Raw genomic sequence first — 23,674 nt, 5'->3', positions numbered from 1 at the left:
TCAGTGATGTGTGTACCACATAGATTAGTGGCACCCTGCAATTCACAAACAAAACATAGTTCACTGCTTTCTATCCACATGTGAATGTTCTGTTTATTTTATCAGGAAGATACTGACCCATGTTGCGGAGGGTATGCTCAGTAGGGTACTTGGTCTTCTGTGGGGCCATTCACCCCCCCTCTGAAAGATATGCCGGAGGACAGTTGAAGGACCTTGGAGCTTTTCTTATTGTGTGTACTGGTGTGGTCTTTGAGCCAAATGTCATATAACTTCTCAGGAAGGATGGGTGACATTAGTTAAGGAGCAACACCAGTGTATGTTTCCTCTATACCGACAAGGCTGCTTTGACTGGGCCGGAAAATCAGTCAGACTACATGAAAGTATGCATATATTTGATTTCATAAAAGTATTTGCACATACATATAAAAATGTGTGCTTCTAAGACCTTATAGGCTTTAAAGATATAGTGCATAACTTTTTCATATAAATTAAGTTGGTTACATTCAAGCCATTGCCAAATAAGGTGACACAAAGTTTATTAAGCCTATCAGCTCCACAAACATATCTCCGTATTACTCAGTATGGAAGCGTTTATAAACTGGATAGCCCCCCGACACTGGCTCAGGAGCTCAGAAAAATCCCAAGAAGTGCTTGAGTTGTTACGTACAGCAGAAGGTATAAAATTCTTGGGCGACCAATGAAGGCTTACCTCAATTAGATGCGCCCACAGTGTTGTTGTGATAACTCAAAATTCCTAATGGGGGAGACAGAAGTTACGCACTAAAGCTTTAAAGCCAAATATTTCTTCATGAATCAAACATTTCTGGAGGTGTTGGAAGGATATTAGCAGTGACAGGCAGGTAGAGGATGTCCTTCTCAGTTTGAATGATAATGTCCTGCGAGATGTACCTCTTTGGCTTGACCTCTCCCGCTTGGGCCGCACACATGGCAAACAGCTGGACCTGCAGTTCAACATGCAAACCTGCAGCCACCTGAACAGACAGAACACTGCTTAAGAAGTTTATATTTGTATACAAGTTCTTACTCATGTTTAAATTTGTGCCTTTAGAAATATAAATACATAAAAGAAAAATGTAAAGGTGGAGTCAGCGATTCTGGAGAACGCTTGCTGTCGAAATTTCAAAATCTCCTAACGATTTCGAACCTGTCCGTACTGTGTGTGCGCTGAAAAAAATTCCAGTGTTAAGACACAGTGTCGATCTGCAAACTGGTATGTTTGCCTTTAGGCTGGGTATTAAGTTATTAACACTGGATACTTGTTCAGCACGCACACAGTAGTGATTGTGACAAAAAGCAATTTTGACAACAAGCATTCTCTAGAATCACTGAATCTACCTTTGATAAGAGCATCCAGCTGGAAACTTACAGGCCCTGGATTGTAGATGACCCGGAGGCCTGCAGAGGGAGCCGGCTGTTTCACATGGAACCTTGCAGAGATTGAAACAAACCACTTATAGTTACTTTTCCCATTGGACTTGAAGGTAACCCACAAATTACCTGCACCTATCCACAACCCTAATATCTTTCAGACATAGTAAAGGGTGGATGAAACCAGCGCAAGGGCTGCACCAGAACCAATCATTCTTTTCATTAGTCCCATGATTTGTAAAGCCATTTGCCTTCCTTTCTGTCCCCAGTCTGCTGTCTTACCTGCAGGTGTCAACACCCACGTTCTTCATCACCACGGTAATAGTTGAGGAGGTGCCCTCCTGCAGTGTGCCAAAGGCAACGCTGGATGGGAGGAGCTGGAACCCCCTCATTATGACATTTGGATTGGTCAGAGATATAGTGCGACACTTCCTCCTAACTGGCTCTTCCACTGACAGGAACTGGAACAGGGGTCACAGTCAGAGTGGTGTGTGAATACATATGTGAACAGTACATTTGAGAGAGACACACATTTGTACAAAATATGGAACAGGAATGCTTTTGTTTTTGTTGCATAAATACAGGGAATATAATATTTAGTCTGATTTATTCTATAATAGGGCATGTGTAATACTCTCTTATCCTATCAGAGGGCCTTTGCAATCTCCTCTCAGCCAGGTGGAATTTTTTTAATTGATTTTTCCTGTCCTAAAGTTCATAGGTTGTCTAGACAGTCATGTATTGTAAGGTACAGTCTTTTTATTCATTTATAGTAAGGTACTGTCTATTGATATGCTAATTTGATTTAACAACATTTGAATTCAAAATTCCAGGTGATTTGTTGACATGAATACCATCACAAGCTATGATACTGTGTGCTATAGAATAATTGTTGTTATTGGTAATGCTTGGATACCTGTTGATTTGGTACGCTGCACGGCTTGGAGCTGAGGATAGAGGCTGGTAGTCTGACTTTAGTCCTCCTGGGCTTTCCAGTCACACCAACATGGAGTGACTTACATTGCCCAGATGAACCCCTCACACTGCTTTTGGCTGGAGTGAAAACAAAGGCATGGTCATTTATCCATTCAAGCACTTTACATTTCTCAATCCACTGACCCTGGATAGCATCAGTGGCTATTAACACAAGTATACATTGTTTATAGCCACTGATTTTTCGGATTATTTCACATTCAACTGTAACAGAAAAGTTTTGCTATTGTATTTGGCTGATGAAGTTTAGCACAACATTCAGACTATGCCCTCAACATGTCCCTTCAATTTTCAGTGGAGTTCCTGATGTATTGTGCTGTTCTGCGACCCTGTGCAGCTTGCTAAATTTAAAAGAGTTGTTTGAGAGAAATAACAAACCAGCAGTCTGAAGCGTGGGGTTGGTGGGTCTTTTTCCAAGAATCCTGTCCCTTCTAGCTTCATGACTGAGAGCAAAACACCAGCAGAGGTCAAGCCATGAAGCAAAGGAAAATGTCAACATAATTTAAACAAATACTTGTATGAATGTTAAGTGACTAAGTCAGTTAGAAATCAAATACAGGAACAACTATTCAAAACGTCCAATTCATTACCTTGCAGATTTTGAGGGTGTGGGGTGTAAGGGTCGAGGAGCTGCAGTTACAAGCACAAAAACAGTAAATGTGACAGTTCGCATGTAATTGAATCTACAGTAAGTGGGTTTTATGTACTTCTACAGTTGCTTGAAAATGGAATTTTGTTTCGGTTCAATGAATTCTCAGTTTCACTGTATGGATTCTCAGCAGGACAACCATTAAAATGGATCTCATCTTAGAGAAGCTCCTGGTAAATACTGACGGTATAATAACTTACTGTCCTCTTGTGGGGCGCCTGCCATAATGGCTTCAGCACTGTCTGACTTGGGAATTGGAGGGAGATTCATGTATAGACGCTCCATGTCTGGTGCTTGGTGATTTAGGAGATTCTGAAAAAAAAAAGCAACAGTGCCGTGTCTCTTGCTGCACTTTGCGTATTTTTCTATTTAAAGTCAGAAATGGTTAACCAACATATGCTAACATTAAGGATATTATCATAGTAATGCTGACTCAATGGCATATTTAAATATGATTATTGAAGTGAAAACATACAGTACCTGGTATAAAGGAACATTTTCTGGGTGGAAAAAAGGAACAACATCTTTCTTCCTCAGAGCATTTCTAAAAGCCTGCTCGTCACCCATCTCCTGTCTGACGTACACATACACACAGAAAATGACCACAAGTTTAATGCTTTTTTTTTAGCAATGGTAGCACCACAATTTTCCACTTTGGTCCATTATCTATCCTGCTCCGTTCTTTTAGTCGTACTGCAGTAGCTGTGTTAGATGCTATTTAGTTTTGTTACAAATAACTCACTTCAAAGGAGAATTGCAGCAGTCATCAAGAAATGAGAGGCATAAAGTCATGTCCACAGTTAAGAGGCGCCAATGTGACTGCCAAATGTGAGGTGTGACTAATGGCTAAGGTGGTTCATCAATAGCATGATGAAGAAACCTATTATTTACCTGTACTGTGCAAGTCGTTCAGTCCATTTTGACTCCTTTCTATTAGTGAAACTGGGTAGGGGAGGGGGTTGGGGAGGATAATAACACAGTTTTGAAGACAATTTAGAAAAGCGTAACATTAATAACTGCTCATGCATGCAATTGTAATCTTTCCAACCTCTCAGTAGCTGCAGTGTCTGTTGAAACATCCAGTTGCTCAGTCGGGGCTCCGACTCCTTGGCTGTACAGATTGGCTATGTCCACTGTGGAAGCACACAGAGGGAATTACAAGACCTGAATGAAATACTCTGTTGTATGTTAATTGAGTGTCCCATACATAATGTTCAATAGCTAATGAGCCATTCTTTCTTGGTTTTCGCTGATATGCTTTTACTTTTTATTAGAGCATATTTTATGCACAATTAAGAAATTGGGACTGGAAACATTGCTACCCCCGGATTGAAATTAATTTGACCTTAATAATAACAATTAAAAATATTATGTGAATGAAGGAAATCATAACTTTGCAAATGTAACCTATATTTCAGCAGACACATATTACATTAATCAAACAGTCAACGCAAATGTAAAAAGCAAGTCACCCACCTGAAGTCCTGTTGTCAAAGGTGTGACCTGTAACTTCTTCTTCACCAAAAGACTATAAATACATAATTTATACTTTACATTATTATTGTTAATTTTACTCATAACATTCGTAGAATCTTTTTTAACCTTGAAACCTTTCAATCTGTCAAGTAGGAATATACCTATTATGTACTGTGTGTGTGTGTGTGTGTGTGTGTGTGTGTGTGTGTGTGTTGTGTGTGTGCACTGACCAGGACCAGGTTGAGCAGATCACTTGCACGGACGCTCTCCTCCTCAGTGCGAGGGTCTTTGACTCTCATCTCCTCGGATCGCTGCTCCCTCTCCATTAAACTCTCAATGTATCCCTGCAGTCAAAGCCACTTATTTGAGCAAGCCGTTGACTGTGAAGATATATGAGCAAATACATGGCTTTGACGTACCTTTAGTCGTGTGTCCACAGTGTCTTTCAGTGGTGTGGTGAATGGTCGGTGCTTGTACAGTTCCCTCATCTCCAGGGCTTTAGGGCAGCTTCTCACATGTTGACGCTGTGCTGCACAACCACCAGAACTACCTCTCAGAGTCAAACCTAGTCCCATGTTAGTTCCAAATGGAGGGCCTGGGCATTTCCGCTGCAATAGAGAGAAAGACAAGCATAGAAAATGTTAATGTACCGTGTGTGTGTGTGTGTGTGTGTGTGTGTGTGTGTGTGTGTGTGTGTAGCTGTACCTCTGTTCTAGGGAAGTCATGCCAGGTTCGGTTTTTGAGGTTGGGAGGGGTGATGTCGGGGCTCTGTTTCCCCAGCAGCCACTGGGACCACACACTCTGGTGGCTGGGCTTTAGGATGGTTATGCCAAACTCATCTGACCCAAACACAAATGACATACAGTATTATTTTTTCTGGAGATTTCCGTTCCTTTGTTTCTCTTTCGATGCACTTAATTCAAAGAGTCAGTTAATTAACAATACATAATGGAAGGAATTTTGCTTTTAACAAAAGCTTGGCTAGATCGAATAATGAAATGGTCATTTAATCGGCAACTATAATATTCTATTGTATGAGTATAACATTTCTGTTTTTTTAAGATATTCAACGGGGCACCTTGTGTGTCTGGTAGTGGTTCCTTCAGCAGTGCGATGGTATGGTCAGAGTATGCCTGGTAGAGCACTTCCTCTACAGTTTGAGAGCTCAGTAGTTCAGTGCCTGAGCCATCCTCATGCACCAGAAACAGCCTGCAACACGTGATGTGATATTTGAGTTTCTGTTACGTTGCCATCGACAACACCATGTTAACATGTCAAGACCTTCTCATTACTACTGACCTACTTTAAAAAAATAAAGGGCTTAAGTGAAGTGCTAAAGGACACTAACGAGCAGTTCATATGGGTATACGCTCACCTGGGACAATTTTCTCTGTGCCTTCCATTAACCCTGGCCATTTCTCTGTCTTCCTCATCCTCTGGCTCCTGCTCGTCATGTTTAAGGGCGCTTGGAGCAGGACTGAAGTTCAACACTGACAACTGCCCATCTTCCATCACCTGCAGCACACACACAATTAAAGGTGGAGGCAGCGATTCTGGAGAAAGCTTGTTGTCAAAATCACTTGAAGTCAACATCAGATTTGTATACAGTGCACACACAGTACGGAAAGGTTGCAGATCGTAAGGAGATATTCAATGATAAAACAGAGAGGCAGCTTAACTTGTGTGAGATAGAATTTGTGTTTATATATCGTTTGATCTACGTTTTATAGAGAATTTGAAACTAGTGTTTATGCTTTTTTTTATGTTGTTTTATCATGACTTCCTTCTAATTGACATAACTGGCTTTCTCAACATATCTCTGTGATCTTGAACTATTTGTTACTGCTTTCTCCCAGTAAACACTTGCATGATGACACTAATCCATCCTATTTATAATCTTGTTACTAACCTGGAAGTGGTTCCCATCGGGGTCTGTGACATCACAGGCCACATGGTCCGTGTGACTCATGGTGTAGCTTCCCTGTTGCTCTGTGGGAGTGCCACCTTTTGGACTCGGGGTTAAAAGTGGGTCCGAAGAGTACACACACTTCCCATCGCTTTGGATCTGCAACAGTCCCATACTTGATGGGAACACCTAAGATGCACAAGCACACACAAACAAACTAGTAGGTGATTGTAAAAATGTGAAAAGAAAAGATGCCATAAACACACTCTACACAACACATCCTAACATAGATCAGAGATTTGGTTTATGAGACTCACCTGATAGGCTCCTTGGTTGTTCCCAGTGATGACAGTTCCATCAGCTAAGAAGACGTGAGCCATGTGTCTGTCTGGGTACATCACCACTGTGGCACAGCCCTCCTTCTCCACCAACACCACCCGCTCCTTGGTAGACACACTTCCCTTATCGCTGTCGGATGCACTCCTCTTACCATTCACATCTGCTGACACATTTTCACACTCCTTCTCAACGGCTTTCTCCTCTCCGTTGTCACAGGTATCCTGGATGTGCAGGTTATCATCAATGCTGTCTGCACCGTGCGAGACACACAGGCATTCAGTGAGGCAACATTCACATTCAGACATTGATTTAAGGGTCACACTCTCAGGACACTCCTCTGGAAAGTTACAGAACATAGGCCCTAATGTCATGATAAAATAAATCGAATTAATTTAAAGATGAAGTATGGGTTTTTTCAGTGTGCTTTTGCTTGAGTGTTAAATATATTGTCTATGGTTACACATAACTATGGATAACCAAGTATTTACTACATTGTGTATGCACCTGTGTGCAGGCTTTGCGGTGTGTTTGGTGGCCTGTCTTGGTGGAGACTGGTGATCCTTGTTCCGTCTGCATGATCAACACTAAGAGATCCGTTTGGGTTCTGGACAGACACCACCAGATCCTCCCGGCTCAGCATGACCTTGACACAACAACACAGGAGTTACACCCAGAAATAGCACGCATTTTACAGAAATGGGAGTGACTCTTATTTTGGAGATTTTATCGCAAACCTTGACAAAATGACAAAATGTTGATATTCTAATTTGATATATCAAATAAATTGTGAAACTTTCAACCAAAGTAAAGGCAACTTGTAACCTGTGTGCTTGTCCAGAATAAAACGCAGTCTTACCTCATGGGTGATGGGGTCTGTAGCCTTAAAAGCGAGAAGAGGCATGATAGGTATTGTTCTGTGTGTGGTCCCAACAGTGTGGATGCGAGCTCCAGATGGAGTTGTAGTCAACCAACACCCTCTCTGAGCATCAGCCTCCTCCTCTGAACCCTGTTCTGTATAGACACACATAAATCATAAAAAGGCAGTATGGCACTGTATGTATGTCTTTGACATGGATACTCAGTTGCCCTCCCAGGGTCCAGTAGGTTTATTAGAAGGTGGAGAAAACACTGTTTTGTGTTTTAGCGGTGCTGTATTCTAACCTTTCTTGTTTTCCTTCTCAACCTCAGAGTCAGAAACCCACACTGGACCAGAATCCTGGCTGAAACTGACTGAGCCGTCCGCAAACAGAATCTGCAGTGAACATGAGATTTTACTGCTTGTTTTACGTAATATACGTAGATTAATCCACATTCATGAGTAAGAAGTCTTCAAGTTGTACGACATCTACAACAAACCTGTGGTACATTTTCTGTGTGTAGAGTTTGTTTACCTCTGTGGAGCCGTCTCTCATGTGTCGGATCACAGCTCCCTGGCTGGTGACCATGCGGGACAGTTCTTTGGAGAGGGAAGGGTCCTGAAGCTGCCCTACAGCTCCCCCACCATGAAGAGGAAAGGCCTGTTTCACCAACATACCCTGCTCTTCTGAGGAAACACACAGACATACATCAATTATGACATGAATATTTGAGAACAAATATACTGTATGTGTAGACTCAATACTTGGAATATAGTCCCTATGGAATACTACGCTCAAATTTCAAAGATGGCACAATCATAAAAAAAAAAAACAGTGCTGTCTGCAGCTATTTTTTTGTAGACATCAAACAAAGTGGCAAGATAGGTGTCAGGATACACACAATTACCTGTCTGTATGAGTGTGTATATACGTTCCAGAGAAAGCACATCACTGACCTTGTGTATCTTCTCGCAGAAATTGCAGCAGTAGGCCATTAGGAACAGACAGGTTCAGACTGTTGAATGGAGTTGGCTGGCCTTTACACACCGTAGACTACAATTTTTTTTTCACAAAACCCAAGACATACAAATGGAATGAGCAACACACAAATACCAGTAACTCTCACATCACAAAAGGTGTAATAAGCTCAGACTTTCAGAAAGATTTGGTCCAAGACGGAATATATTGTTTCATGTTGAGCTTTCATGGTTCATGTTATGATTAAAATTGTGTTTTTGTGTATGTGCAAATGTAATCTTTTGTGTGTCCGTGTGGTTTTGTAGAACCTGAGACTGTGGAGGTGTGGTGTGGATGAATGGGCTGTGTGTCTTTAAGGGATCTGAATCCAGGTCTGTCCTGGAGGAGACGGGAACGGGGACCGAGGTGTCCTGGGGACTCACTAGAATATCAGCAAACAAAAACACAGTTAATACTGCCCGCAATGTGAGGAAATTATGACACATACAGTTTAAAAATAATATGCATAGCCTTAGCCTATTCAACCTGTTTACAACTTTGGGTAAATATTAAAAATACTAATTAAAACTTCACAAAGGCAGAATTTGTTATGCGTCACACCTATGTATTCTCCAGTGGGACCATAGAAACTGTATGAGATGTGGATTCCATTGTCCAACACTGCTGAGAGGGAGCCCTGCTTCACTCTTTTCACCTCCACAGGCTTCGACGCTGAAAAAGGACACACACAAACACATGGAAACACTCACAGGTCGTCATGGTTGCTCATTAGAATTATCCACTAAATTGAATAAATTTTTCGCAAGGTTTGTTCAAATGAATTCTAAAACTACAAAAGAGACAGTCAAGGTATTGCTGAATGGTTCTTTACCTTTCAAATCTCCATTTTTGCCATTGGTGTCCTTGTCTTGAGGCTGAGGAGGTCTTGCTGGATCAACAACAACTTGGTTGACGTGTGTGCAGAAACGATGCCCGTCCTTCTTCACAGCAAGTTTCATCATGCTTGAACCTGGAGGAAGAAAGGTACATACAGTAAATGCATGGGGTGCACGTGGACAAACAGCACCTCTAACCACCACTGGGTAACAGTGAGGAATTGCAGAGTTGCACTTTGCTTTACCCGAACAACCTCCTTTACATTGACTGACTTTCCTAATTACACGGCACAGCACATTATATTCTTTACAGCAGAGCAGGCTTCTTTACGGAGAAATGGCAGCTGAAGGAAAAGATTACTTTTTTTTTTTTTTTGTATTTTACAAAAAAGGATCTTGTGATGCAGTTTCCAGGAATAAGAGTGGGCTTGATATTGTTTGGTTGTAAGATTGTTTGTTGCATGCAGATTATGAGCTACTGTACTTCAAGGAGTTCTACAAGCTACACTTTGTCTCAATACCTTCAACATAGCGAACATCTTCCACAGTGATGTGTCCTCCGTCTGAAGGGAAAAGATGCTGGAGACGACCTGATAGATGGATCAACTTTCCATCCGCGCTGTAGCCGATGAAACCCTACACATCACACACACACACACAAATCCTTCCTATCATTGTGTTCGAGCATCCCACTTTAATTTGATGTAGAGGGATTACTGTACCCAGCTATGTTACACCTTCTACCTCTGTCCTCTACACTGGCTGATTGGTGTTATTGGAAACTGGACAAAATACAAACTGTTAGACAGAACTGGTCATCTAATATGTATGTTGTTGTGCTGTTTGTGTACTACTAAAGCAAACACAAACTAATGGTTTTGTGTGTGTGTGCCCTCACATTGAAGGCTTCCTCTGTTTGATGCTGTCCTTGGTTTCCCTCCCCATGGGGCGCTATGGTAGACTCCTTGGATGTCTTGGCTTTGCCGCCTGCTGTCTCTGCTCTGCTCTTCTTGTCTTTACTTTTCTTGTCCGTGGATGTATCCTGCTTCTGCGGTTTGCCTTTGGGTGGGCTGTCCTTCTTGGATTTGGATTTGGACAACTCTTCCTCCTTTAGCAGCTCCTGCACCAACTTCCAAGCCTGTAACGTAAAGCACACACACACACAATATAAACTGCAGCCATTGCTTTAGATTTATAATAAAAAAGTTCAAGGGACTGCAGTGAGTAGGTTTAAGAAACTATAAAGATCAAATTTTGAATTGGTCCTAAAGGGTGTACGTATTCTTCTATGGATTCCAGTATTGCTTGAAAGGAATATACATAATTGTTTTACTAATATTTTGAGGTTGAAGACAATGATCGCAAACATAACAGCCATAGATGTTAATGACTTGTTTGTTTTTACTGTATGTTTTGCTTAGGTGTGAGATTATGAAAGTACAAACAATATGAGGGTCAAACTTCACAGTTGTGTTAGTAGACAAATTGGCAGGTATGACAGGATCAGTTTTATTCAAGCCCTTCCAGCAGGTTTCTGCAAAGGGACCAAAGAGTTACTGCACTGCAGTCAAAAAGCCAGAGCAGAGCTGGGTGTGAAGGTGACTGCTCATTTGTCAGTTGATACTCACTTTAAGGGAGTCTTTTCTGATGACTGGCTCCAGAGTTTTCTTCTCCTCTGCACAATCTGTAGCCTTTTCATCTATTTCAGGAACAAAGCAAATATTATGTTTGCATAACGATAAGTATAAAGTCATTGCCATAGTCTTATGTTGACAAGCTACAGTACCTTTCAGAGGCTCATCAGAGATAGGATTTAGCATTGCCTCTCTCTTTAATTCCTCCTCTTTCGTCCAATCGGTAATGGTATCTGCCACATGCTCCAGGTACTTCCTATCAAAAAAGATAACTATGTGTTTTTATGTCAATGGAACAAAAAATACAATCTAGACTGAAAGCTCAGGGGAAGTCAGGAACTCCTCTATTCATGTCGTGTGAGATTAAAACACAGAATTGTGTGAAATGGCACTCTGACCTGAACTTGACATCAGTGTGAAGTTCAACATTCCAAAACTCCTTACACTGGCGATAAGGGCTCATTGGATTGTGACAGAAAATGTACAGGATGTTGTCATGACTTCCTCTGAAAGTGTCCAAGCAGCAGTATTCTTCAGAGGCTAACTGGAGCACCTAGGGATAAGGTAAATCCAAATAATATATAATTAATACAAGTGAAATTGTAAAACATTTTAAATAAATAAAAACATTTTGGGTTTGTTGCTATAATAAGATTTTCGTAGTATTTTATCAGTATCACACATTCAAAGTTTCAATGGTTATGTATTTTTTCTTAATTCTTGAGATTAACATAATGCTGGTGCAGTTTATAACCTAGGTGTGTTGTCTGTTGCATACTTAAATCCTGCACTTAACTGCTGCGTTTCATATTAAAAGCCTCCATGCAAAGAGATCTAGGCTGTTAATGTGAAGAAACCACAGTAATCTGATAGCTGTGGTGGTGATTTAGCATACATTAGATTAGGCTTTCAAAACTATTTAAATATTTATAGAATCAAGGTAGGCAACACACACACACAGCAGGGGTTACCTCATGCTGGCACAGAAGGAAACCCCCTTGACAGACAAGATAAGAGCGGTCACCTGTGGGAAGATGGAGGCCTCATGGTGTTCGGCATAGTGCCAGTCAAACAGAGATCTAAGCCTACAGCTCTGAATTTCAGATACGTCCAGCTGGCTACACACTCTCACACTGATCCGCTGTTGAACAAATGACACACAACATTATTGTGAAAATCTGAATACATTAGCATTACTATTTTATTATAGCATTTAAAAACAAATGAGTAGCTATGGTATTAAGAACATAGAGACAATACCTCTGTGTTACCAGGATCTTCAGTGAGAAATGTCGGACCTGTAGTTGAAATAAATCATCATGAGTGTAGAACTGAAGTTGAGTATCTGGTAATATATAGTTTGTAAGGCAAAGTAACAGTTGGTGCAAATGAATTAGCAAAATGTGAAAAGACCTTTTGTGCGTAGGTTGTGTAGCTGCTGTTTAGCGTAGGATAGCGGGTTGTCCCAGGGGATTATTGTGGGCGTCTGTTGTCGAGATGGTTCCAGTGTTCCCAGTGGTTCAGGAGCCTTCAGTATTACACCCGTTTGGTCCAGCTTGGTCAATGGCATACTCTCAAACACACTCTGATGAAAGAAATGCTCCACCTCCAGCCACGGTACAACATCTATGGGCCGTTATAACATTGTAAAACATTATTATTATGAGCTTTTTCCACCAATAAACATAGAGTGGTGAACCTTTCACTGAGAGTAAGGGTGTATTCACACATGCCGTGTTTAGTTCGGTTGAAACGAACTCAGATGCACTTCTGCCTTCGGTGCGCATCTTTCAGGCAGGTGTGAATACAGCAATCGCACTCGGGTGCGGACCAAACACACGCTCCGAGACCCAGTTGAAGAGGTAGTCTCGGTGCGTTTCCAAATGCACTCTGCTGCAGTTCGTTTGTAGTGTGAATTTGTTCGGACTCGATCCGACCCAAATGCAGGAGGCACTGTGCCTTTTCTTTCTTTTCTTCTTTAATAAATAGCCGTCAGCTTCACATTATGGGAAAGTGTTGTTGTCGCCATTGTTAGGACGATAAGTTGTGGTTTGACCGGGAGCCCAGAACAATATATTACATTTGATCGAGAGGACGCGTAAAAATGCTGAATGTGTTCAGCGATCAGATGAAGGAGAAGGGAGCGTCTCTCGCACAGTGCCAACAGGTTCACGCTGCGCAAGAAGTGTGTGTTTTTATTTTGCTTCCCATGTACGGGACCGTCAATACTATCCACGTGTCAGTTTGGAGCTGAACTGCGCCGACCCAGCTGATACACAGTTTAATCAGCTGAGTGTCAGCTTGAGCCTATTCTTCTCGTGTGACGCGCGTCCAGCACCAAAAATACAGTAAAAATTATATTTCACATCGTAGGCTACAAGCCACATAACGTGGCATTGACATAGGGCTACACATTATAACCATATGAAACAACAATAATTTGATGTTTTTCCTCTTTATTTATAGGTTAGATGTAGGCCCTTTTATTATTTTTAGCCCCATATTATATCAATTATATATATTTCACAGTTTTAACTTTGTGCTTCCTGTTTCTCTCCACCCCAGAATGTCTGTCCAATGAATGAATGACCTCAGATCACGTGTGGTTTTGCTTTGTAATGCTGGTTCACTTGCAAAAGGGGCAATATGAAAGTGGACCACCCCAAACAAAACAAATCAAAACTCTATTTGGTCTGGACCAAAGCAAGTGGCGGACTTTCCCAGTGTGAATACACCCTAAGTCCCCATTTGGATTAATACAGTAAAAAACTGTGACAACATATTGCCAAAAATTCTAGTATAGAGCTATTAATCAAAGGTGGGGTCAGCGGTTCTGGAGAATGCTTGTTGTCAAAATCAGTGAATAACTCTTCACAATCCGCTATCGGTCCATACTGTGTGTGCGCTGAAAAAGAAATCAAGTGTTAATACTAGGGCTGTCAAGCGATTAAAAAAATGTATCTAATTAATTACAGGCTCTGTGATTAATTAATCTAAATTAATCGCATACTTTTATGACACTTTTATGCCTGTTTATAAACAGCTGTATAACCTACTACAGTTTCTCTCTCTCTCGCTGTCGCTCTCTCTCTCGCTCGGTAGGTATGGATGGCCCCTTTTTTTACACTCAAATATTGATCCATGCTGGACTTGAACCAGCGCCCCTCCGGTCTCTAGGGACTTGGGCTAGAGACCGGATTGTTGCTGGTTCGAATCCAGCACGGACCAATATCGAAGTGTGGAATGATAGCTGGAGAGATGCCAGTTCACCTCCTGGGCACTGCTGAGGTGCCGTGGAGCAAGGCACCAAACCCCTAACCTGCTCAGAGCGCCATCTCTGTGAGATTGGCTGCCCACTCTGACATCTCTCCATCAATGCCTGGTCATGTGTAAAAAGGTCCTCATTGCATGTTCGTATTTCGGGCCTCTGTGTGTGTGTGTGTAATATGTGTAAAAACAAAACAGAGTGTAAAACTAAATTTCCCCCCAGGGATTAATAAAGTATGTCTTCTTCTTCTTCTTCTTCATGTTGTTAGCTATGGTTTGCCCCTTTGTTTACACACTATTTGTTTACATATAGAGCCTAGGATGTGTATTAAAGTCATTTTGACAACAAGCATTCTCCAGAATCACTGACTCCACCTTTAATTAAATGGCCATGGATATACTGAGCTAATATAGGGAGGTGTCTGTGACAGGCCACTGATGTCTGACCATCTGTGCAGTAGTGTTGGAGTTGCTGTTTGACTGCCATCCAGCAGGAGTCGCTGTTTCTCCGCTGAGCTACAGAGCGGATCAGCTGACCCACTGGAGACATCCTCATCATGGACACCTCCACCTCTGCTGGATCAAAACCCTGAACCGCCTATGAACAGGGACATACAAAAACACATTTATGCTCCGCAGAAGAACGGAATGGACCCAATAAAACATTAACTTCCCATGCAATATCCTTATTCATGATCACACACAACAAACAACAAACACACACAACAAACTCACACACAAATGCATGCATTAAAAAAAACTACTTGCCCTTATATCCCTCAAGCGCAGTGCCCTCTCATCATGGTGTCTGATAACCTGAGGGTGCTCAAGTTTCTTACGTCTCTCCTCTTCCCCAAACGTCTCCACTAGTTTCTAACACACAACACCAGATGAGGAAAAAACAGACAAATAACTGAAAATTTGCATAATTCACATACAACATACCTACACACCTTCCCTTGGAGACCAGGGAAAAATAGTGGAAGAAAGGAAAATATAGAATGTACCTTGTTAACCCAGGTGAGTGTGAGAGTTTCAGTACGATAAATGTCAAATGTTTCTGTCATAGCCCATTGATCATTGAATGCCAAAAAAAATATTAAGGTAGACCACATTAAGTGATATACATCAGGACCAGTGTCAACATCTATAGTAATTTTTTCACATTATTTTGTAGCAGTTTACTGTACAACATGCTGATAATGTGAATGTGAGCTATTCTCTACTGGGATTATAGCACCATCTGCTGGACGTAGTGTGCATGACTCGACTCTGTGGATCAGCTATGTAACGGAATCACTAAAATACACATTGTGTCTCACGTTTACAGATCATGTTCTGTATGGTAGGAAACATTCCTATGATTAAGAAGTTATAGGTTACAATTTAAAACATTTATTTTAATTCATCAAAGGTCTTGTATAATCATTTCGATACAAGTATTTGTGCCAAGAAAACCATTCCTTCACACAAGCTTTCAATCTGCGTTCTCTGCTCTCTCTCTGTGGGAATTCCTCCCTCCCCCGCCATAGCACGTCTGAGCTACCCTGTGTGTGCTGCAGCCAATGCACTCCCAACATGACGCAGCAGTTGGTGGAGATTGGCTCTAGTGCTCTTGAGCGCCTGCTGCTAGTCCTGCCCCCACGGAAATATGAGCCTTGTAAGCCCCACAGCCCCGTCTCGGCAGACCTAAAATGTATTGCTGCATTGGCCGGGAATCGAACCCGGGCCTCCCGCGTGGCAGGCGAGAATTCTACCACTGAACCACCAATGCTGCATATACTAAAACAGATTCCATGCAATCTTTGAAATCTATGCGAATATTGTGCAGGAACATCATGCATTCAGCCTGGTCTGCTATCATACACATAGAAAATGCTGGACTATACATTTATCAAGTTCCCTCTACCTTCTTGTCTGCCTCATTCTGTACTGTGGTCATCAGGCCACTTAACAAGTGGCTCCTCTCCTGTTCTGTGTGTAGCAGAGGAAGGAAGCTTTGGAGCATGAAGCCCACTAGCTGATGGTCAAAGCCGGGACCTGGTTTGGGCTTCTCAGTCGCACTGGACAGGGACTGCTCTGTTGAAATCACCACCTATAAATACACACACACACACACAAATGCACTGATATGAACAAGAATGTTTGAACAAAGCAAGCAACACTATACCACACAGGCTTTCTAAGTTTAAATGCATCCACCTTTTTAGCCTAACTCACAAAGGGACTGCAACACTGAACAATATTCAATCCTTGTCTTTGACATGAGAATAATGACATGGATATCAAACCTTCTAAATCTTGATTGAGCCAAACACAATAGACCCACACTCACAGGACGCACACAGACCTGTTCCAGCATACAGTGCAGGACAAGGGGCACAGAGCAGGCTTCAGGGGGAACCAGGTCCAGTAGGTTGCTGTAGTAACGCATGTCCACATCTGTCGAGAGAGGAGGCGGCTCTATCACTATCCACCAGGAAAACAGGACAGACAAGAAACAAGGTTAGTTTGTCATCCCACAAACATAACACACAAACATAGGGATCTATGTGAGGGAGGAATCATAATAATGAGAGGTTTTACCTTGTTCTGGTAGGCTTTCCTCCCGCGCTACTTTCTTTTTGGAGCGTGGAGTCGCTGGGACAGGGGTCGGCACAACCTGGCATGAGAAACACGCGCAAAGGAATTAGTGTTGATAGATTACATTTTTCATAATCAATTGGTTAATAAACAGAAAACAGATAGACTATTTTGATAATGAGCTTATTCTTAGAGTAAAAACTAGTGATGGCACTCCTCAGGCGAATTTATTTTTTTATTTGAGTCCCAGTCTGAGCATGCAGCAGAGTGGTGCAGCGAAGCGTGCTGGGCCCATAACCCAGAAGCCGATGGATCCAAACCATCCTCTGCTAGGTTAGCCTTTTCATAAGGAAACTGAGTTCTGAATTGTTGTTTTGATCAAATCTGTAGAACTACAACATAGAGGTAATTTTGCACGCCATTTACTGAACAAAACAAAATGTATTCAGTAGTGAAACAAATAACTAACAGACTAATAGAAAAAGAAAATAACAAGCCCTATATGTATTTAAACTGACAACATGTACCTCCGCACGCTGTGGATCAAACCGAACAATAGTGGGCACACTGATGAGTTTGATGTTGTCTAGGTAGTGATGATGCTGCCTGCGCCAGATCAGACAGTCATAGATGAGACTGGCCACTCCGTCAAACATGTCGCCTCCTATCTCCAGCTGGACACAAAGATAAGGATTGTAAATCAAAACAAGTCGTAGGCAATGTGAAACTGATTGAGTAGCAAACGAAACAAGGCAGAGACAGAAAGGAAGAAAGAAAGAAAAACAGAAAGAAAGAATGAAAACAAGAAAGAAAGAAAGACAAGGGGCTTCAGAATGATCAAAAAGGGAATAGCAAAGAGGGAGCCAAAATGTACAACCAAGTAATCACCAATGCGGGTAGCTCATTCATAGTGCTAATATATTTTGGGCCCAACTCACCCCAGGCTTGGTGTCCTGTGTGTTGAGGGAAAACAGGACATCTGGGACAATGAAGCTGAGCTCAACGACATCATGGAGCTTGGACTCCTGCGGCCCGCTGTCCAAAACTGTTCTCAGCGCTGACCAGAACAGATCCAGCTTCCTGGCCTGCGCAGCTATCTCTTCATTACTACAACCATCTGCTTCTTCTGGCACACACAGAGGAATGATGGTGTGTAATGTGGATAATATGTAACATACAAAAGTACGAAAAAATTAAAGCTTTGCTATGGTTTTGACACACCTTATTAATTCTATGGAGGAATTGTGCATGCATACTGTATACTGATGGCCTTTTACCTGCTTCCAAAACTGGAGAAGCTGTCAGACTCTGCTCAATGACCTCACAGGTGAGCTGTTCCTGCTTCTCCTCGGAGGTCTGTTTGTGCTCCGAACACAATTTGATGACATTTGCCACATGTACACCTATGGCATCGAGCGCCCCAATCAGCTGGGGCTGGTGGAAGCCCAGCACCAGGATGTAGTGTTGAGGACCATCCTCTGGTTCATCATCTATGCCCCAGAAAGACAGAGTGAATTAATCCATTACCATGTGCACATACACACTACTATTCTAGACACAATATGTGAAAGAAGATGGTAGCCAAATATGTCTTTTAATGTAGGGTATCTTCTTGCTATTTTAGCTTTTTCTCTCTTTTCTTAAATCTCCATAACCCACACACACCCACACACACACACAATAGGATTAGATAGAGTTTTGACCTATGAACAAAGGTGGATCAACATCATCCCTGCGTCGGAGTTTGGTCTTCTTGTCCTTGGAAGGATCCGGAGGGGTTGGTGGACCTTTTCCCTTCTTGTCTTTGTCAGGGGCCTTGGCTGCTTCTTTGTCCTTGCTGGCAGGGGGAGGAACGGCTTTTGCCTTCAACTCCTCAGCCTTGAACACATGTGGACAAAAAAATAACACAACAATTAATTCACAATGATAATTACCACACAGACACATGTGTATAGGAACACTCGCCTGCTCGGCTTCCCTCCTCTGCTGATCGTTGGCTTTGATGTGTAGCAGTTGGAACTTCAGTATTTTTGCCATCAGGTCGCAGGGAATCTCCTCTCCTGCATCCAGCAGCATCTTAGCGGGCTCAGTAACCTGCACGGGACACAGAGAATAAAGCACATAAACGCACAGGGTTTCTTTTTTAGATAACCAGAGGGCATTGGTGGTACACTGACTTACTTATTAAAGACAACCCAAGCCTACCTCATTAAACATGGGGACATTGTCAGGTTTCTTTGCTTTGGTATTTCCCAGTTCATGGATCTGTAATAAATTAATTTGACAAAATACATCAATACACACAAATACAATCAATTCCCAGCTGAAAGCATGTACTGTAGATATTTGGATGAAAATGTTTTCAATTTTTAAGAAAATATATATATTTTTATTTTATACAAGATTTTCAAGACCTTAAACCTAGACACACAAAAGGATACAGTCATATCAACCTAATGACCTTGCCAAGTTTTGCTTTTTGGATATTAAATAAGAAACTACACTTATCTTCAGTTTGTTAAGTAATAGCTTATGTAATGCCATGACCCTGAATAAATATCAAACAACGATGGGAGCTCTATAAAAAACTCAGGAGACACTATTCATGGAAAGAACTTGGGATACCTTTGCAAGGGTGCTGTCCCAGGTCACCAAGTTGAAGAGTTTGCGTAGTGGTGGTTGCTGCACAGCTAGAGCCAAAGCCTGGATCAGTTTCTCGTCCTCTGGGGTTCTTCCAACCACCAAAGACACACAGGCCTGCCATGACTCCTGGAGAGGCCATAGAATACCAGTATAATATAAAGCAGCACATACAAACCATGCAAAAAAAACAACCACTGGCTACATTGATTTCAGAATTCACATGACATGTCTCCCTTTTTGCATTACAGTTAATTAACAGGTGTTTTTACGCGAAAGAAAGGAAATACTTCTGGGACAACGTAAATCATATGAATAATACTGACAGTTTCAGTTAATAAAGCGTCACTAACTTAAACTGTGTAAGAAGCCAGCCACAGTCCAATGTAGCAAGTTTTATTAAATATAAATATGCCTAAAAGTAAAGTAAATACAACGATATATCAGTCCCCAGTTCCGGTTCGGACGCCTCTCCTTCAATGTTTACAATTGATTCAAACAAGATAACACAATGCCGCAGGAAAAAATATATATTCAGTGGTATTTTTAACGATACTGAAATTGTCTCAAATACAGTTTGGAAGATAAAACTCAAGTATTCTAATTTATTAATTTTAAATCCTACCTTTCTACCTGAAACAAAAAGTGCGCGCGCACATACATTAGCACATTTCTCTGTGAATATAGCTAGCTAGCTTTACTGGCAAGTTATCAAACAACCATGTGTAAACAAACCATGGTGTTAACACGTAATAAGAACTCGGCAAGGCAAAATAGTAATGTTTTAAAACACAAGAGTTACGTTAAACATAACAGTGTTGTTCAGTGAGATAACTTACCTCTTCAAACTGTGCTTTGGTCAGACCAGCCTCCCAGTTATTGTTACCATCTGCAGCTCCAGGAGCATTTTTGGCTGAGCCCTTTTTAGCTGGCTTAGGTGGCATTTCCACTCAGGAACGACTTTCTACGTTACAAACAACATTGAATACTGAAAATCTTCTTAAACTTGATCAAGGCAACTATTTAAGTTGTTAAAAACTGAATGTGCCCGTCAGCGTCGCCTGGTGCTTGTGTTGCCCCTAGCAACCGCAAGGACATCAGTGAGAAGTTACCATGGGGACACATGAGTCTTCCTGTTAGCCTCCAAAACAAAAGCATGACGGAGCACACATTTCCACTACAGTTTAACATTTCTGGTAGGCCTACAGAATAGGGTCTACCTCATTATCACACCATTAAATAGGCCTACATTTTAGTTTGTGGTAAACCGTTGCCTGACCAATGTTGTTGTCATAGCCTATCTTTCTCCACCAGATGGCAGTAAGTAAGATCCCTGGACTGTGAGAATCCAAACCTGGGCTGTACCAAAGCATTCATTCCCAAATGATAGTAGCCTAAGTTTACACAAAAATGTACGTTTCACCATTAACATTCAACATCATTATTATAGAAGGTTATATTGCAGGCTAATCCATAAATTGTAACAATCTGGCATTCAGAAATCAACCAAATATTCCAACATAGGCTATTCACCTTATTTTGGAACGCCCCGTTTTCCACTTCCGATTCTAGCGAGTTTATCATGCGACTTCCGGTTCAGCGCTGAAGAGCCGCGAAAGAATGTAAACAGCGGCAAACAATGAAGCACAATTGAATCGTAGGGAAGAAATATTTGTTTACAGAAAGGTTCTAAACGTAAACGTAAAAGCAGTACGTTTAGTAAGTTAAGTACTAAGCCATTTGTAATGTAGTAGTTTGTTTTCGATAAACTAGCTTACATCGCTAACATCTACACACACCGTGGTCGCATCCTCTTATTACGATGCGGCAGTCAGACGCCCGCAACGAGGATGACATGAGAAAGTGGCTAGATTACTATGGTCATATTTAGCTGTCCCTGGGAGAAGATGGAGCCATGGTGAAAAATGTCAAGAGCACTGAGTCAGTACCTTCAGAGGGGTAAAGCGGGCTGTACTAGGCTACTCCAAGTAAAGCAGCTTCAATTGAGGAAGGTAAGACAATATGATGTTTTTTTGTTTTAAACCTACAATGATTGTCAATCATACAAGGGCATATTTCTCTATTCTAAAGTGTAATCTCAAATTATATCATCTGATAATCTTTCCCAATATACAATTATGTGATTAAATTAAGTTCAAATGATCAGTTTTCTATGTTTTGTCTAACCAGAAAATAGAAATAACATGAAAAATATCGACTCATGTGAAGTAGCATAATAAATGTTTGCAGCTACTTTAGTTAAAATAGCCTCTGACAACACTAAAACTTTGCGATTACTTATACAATCAATACCATTTCTATTTAAACCTAATCAAATTTAACTTGCTAACATGCTTTTTCGTGTATCACAGCACAACGAGAATGAGAATCGGCAGAATCTGGCAGAGGAAGAAAGTACATAAATGGATTTGAGGTAAGTGTGTACATCTTCTCTACATAAAAACAAAATATATCCCATTTGAAATGACTCCATACACAAAGACATTATGGCATTGGCAATACACCATGTTTAGTAGTTGCTCGCTCCGTTTAAGTGGAACACTGTGCAAGCAACTATTAAATGAGATGTACTGCCATCTCTGTGCATGGAGTCGTGTTTTACATTTACACAGTTTAATGCAACTCTTTTCCACAAAATTATTTGGAATGAAATAAGATTGACTAAATCTTACATAATCAACACATTTTAATATCAGTTCTGAGACTTATTCAGGATAATCTGTGATATTCAGTCTATTTCTATGTCACAGAAAGTACAAGTCTAATAATAACACTTTGATTCAAAGTAAGTTGTTTATTATAATATTCAGATGTCTGCCATCATTAATCAGAAATATTTAGAACTGCTGAAGGCCTACATGTATATTGATTCAACCACTCGTTTGCTGCTTCACAAAAATATATTTTTTCTTTCTTCTTTTTGCACAGTGGTCAGCAGAGGAGCCATGGCTGTCGGGAAGCCCTGATGGAGTGATGAACACTGAGTACTGTTCCAAGTGTCCAGCCTTGGAAAAATCCTCTGACGTCTCAGGAAGACCACTTCAGTAATAAGATCTCAGATGTGAACATGGGGGGCATTAAAATCACAATCACATGGGCCGCATGACTATTACATGAAGTGGTGGACAGTAAATAAGTTAAATTATTGAGTTCCAACTTTTTGAATGTCTGTACTATACTTGAGTATCTGCTTTTTTGGAAACTTATGACTTTCACTTCACTATTTTTCTAAGACACATTTTACTTTTGAGACCACTACATTTCTGAGGCTAACAAAGTAAAACTTACTTTCAGTCTAAGAAAAGCTTTGAACTCAGCTGTGGATTGAGAGACAGCGAGATCCTCCCATGAGGCAGTTCTCCTTTACTCACTGCCAATAAGGGCAGGGACACATTTCCTGGGAAAACCCACTGGTCCGTGTTTGTTGTTACGACAGTCACTCTTCTTTCAGGTGATTGTGCAAAATGTTGTACATTAAAATGTGTAAAGAAGTTGCTGTGTGGATTTTAGATTTTTTTTTAATTGCAATTGGCCAGACGCTCTGTCCCTCACGTAAGGACACCAATTACAGTTCAGCGGGTACTGTAATCGGTTGCCTTACGTGAGGAACAGAGTGTCTGGCCTCAGCTGGTTTTCACAAAGTATAAGGAGAGTGTTATCAATACTTAGAAAAACAATTAAACTGAAAGAAGCAGAGCAGTGGCGTCTTAACATGACGGGAGGAGAGTTTACCAACAAGACATATTTTCAATTTCCAGTTGGTGTAACCCCATCCCAGCAGCAATATTGCTGGGTGTAGCTAATGATGCAAATTTCTGTACAGAAATTGTGCCAAGTCTAAAGGCTTTCTATTTTAAATATATGCTGCCTCGTATTGCAAATGAAATTCAGGCAGGCAGGTTGTCACTATATGAAATACAAGCAGCTTTGTAAAAACTAGATCTAAACCAGCTGTTCATTTCTCCCATCTCGCCCTAATGTTAAACATTCTGTTAATGTAGTTCAAATGTATTTCAAAGAAGAAAAAGTTTCCGGTAGTATGTTAACAATTGTTTGTTTTCACAAAA

General features: G+C 41.2%; 1 protein-coding gene and 1 long non-coding RNA gene across 2 annotated transcripts; one reads left to right on the top strand and one right to left on the bottom strand.

Moving 5' to 3' along the window:
* Positions 1-137: 137 nt before the first annotated feature.
* On the bottom strand, positions 138-20,530 carry spag17 (sperm associated antigen 17; the record flags this gene model as incomplete). Its single annotated transcript, XM_080052475.1, has 45 exons — positions 138-286; positions 845-992; positions 1,388-1,448; positions 1,672-1,850; positions 2,306-2,442; positions 2,761-2,825; positions 2,973-3,012; positions 3,232-3,343; positions 3,512-3,605; positions 4,080-4,164; positions 4,508-4,559; positions 4,738-4,851; positions 4,927-5,115; positions 5,213-5,346; positions 5,586-5,716; positions 5,883-6,022; positions 6,417-6,602; positions 6,731-7,089; positions 7,257-7,395; positions 7,609-7,763; positions 7,914-8,004; positions 8,144-8,295; positions 8,566-8,662; positions 8,896-9,008; positions 9,188-9,298; positions 9,459-9,596; positions 9,984-10,098; positions 10,361-10,600; positions 11,091-11,352; positions 11,495-11,649; positions 12,121-12,237; positions 12,357-12,394; positions 12,510-12,722; positions 14,811-14,961; positions 15,132-15,236; positions 16,273-16,458; positions 16,714-16,832; positions 16,950-17,025; positions 17,474-17,620; positions 17,885-18,039; positions 18,203-18,436; positions 18,650-19,040; positions 19,152-19,211; positions 19,572-19,715; positions 20,426-20,530. 45 exons carry the CDS (start codon positions 20,528-20,530, stop codon positions 138-140), a joined length of 6,384 nt encoding a protein of 2,127 aa, XP_079908601.1.
* Positions 20,531-21,192: 662 nt separating this feature from the next.
* LOC307269217 lies at positions 21,193-23,578 on the top strand. Its single transcript, XR_013845491.1, has 3 exons — positions 21,193-21,598; positions 21,959-22,020; positions 22,536-23,578. It is a non-coding gene; the product is annotated as an uncharacterized lncRNA (long non-coding RNA).
* Positions 23,579-23,674: the final 96 nt, after the last annotated feature.

This window comes from Ammodytes marinus, assembly GCF_949987685.1.
Source record: "Ammodytes marinus genome assembly, chromosome: 23".
NCBI classification, from domain to species: domain Eukaryota; kingdom Metazoa; phylum Chordata; class Actinopteri; order Uranoscopiformes; family Ammodytidae; genus Ammodytes; species Ammodytes marinus.
This window is presented reverse-complemented; position numbering and strand designations above follow the sequence as displayed.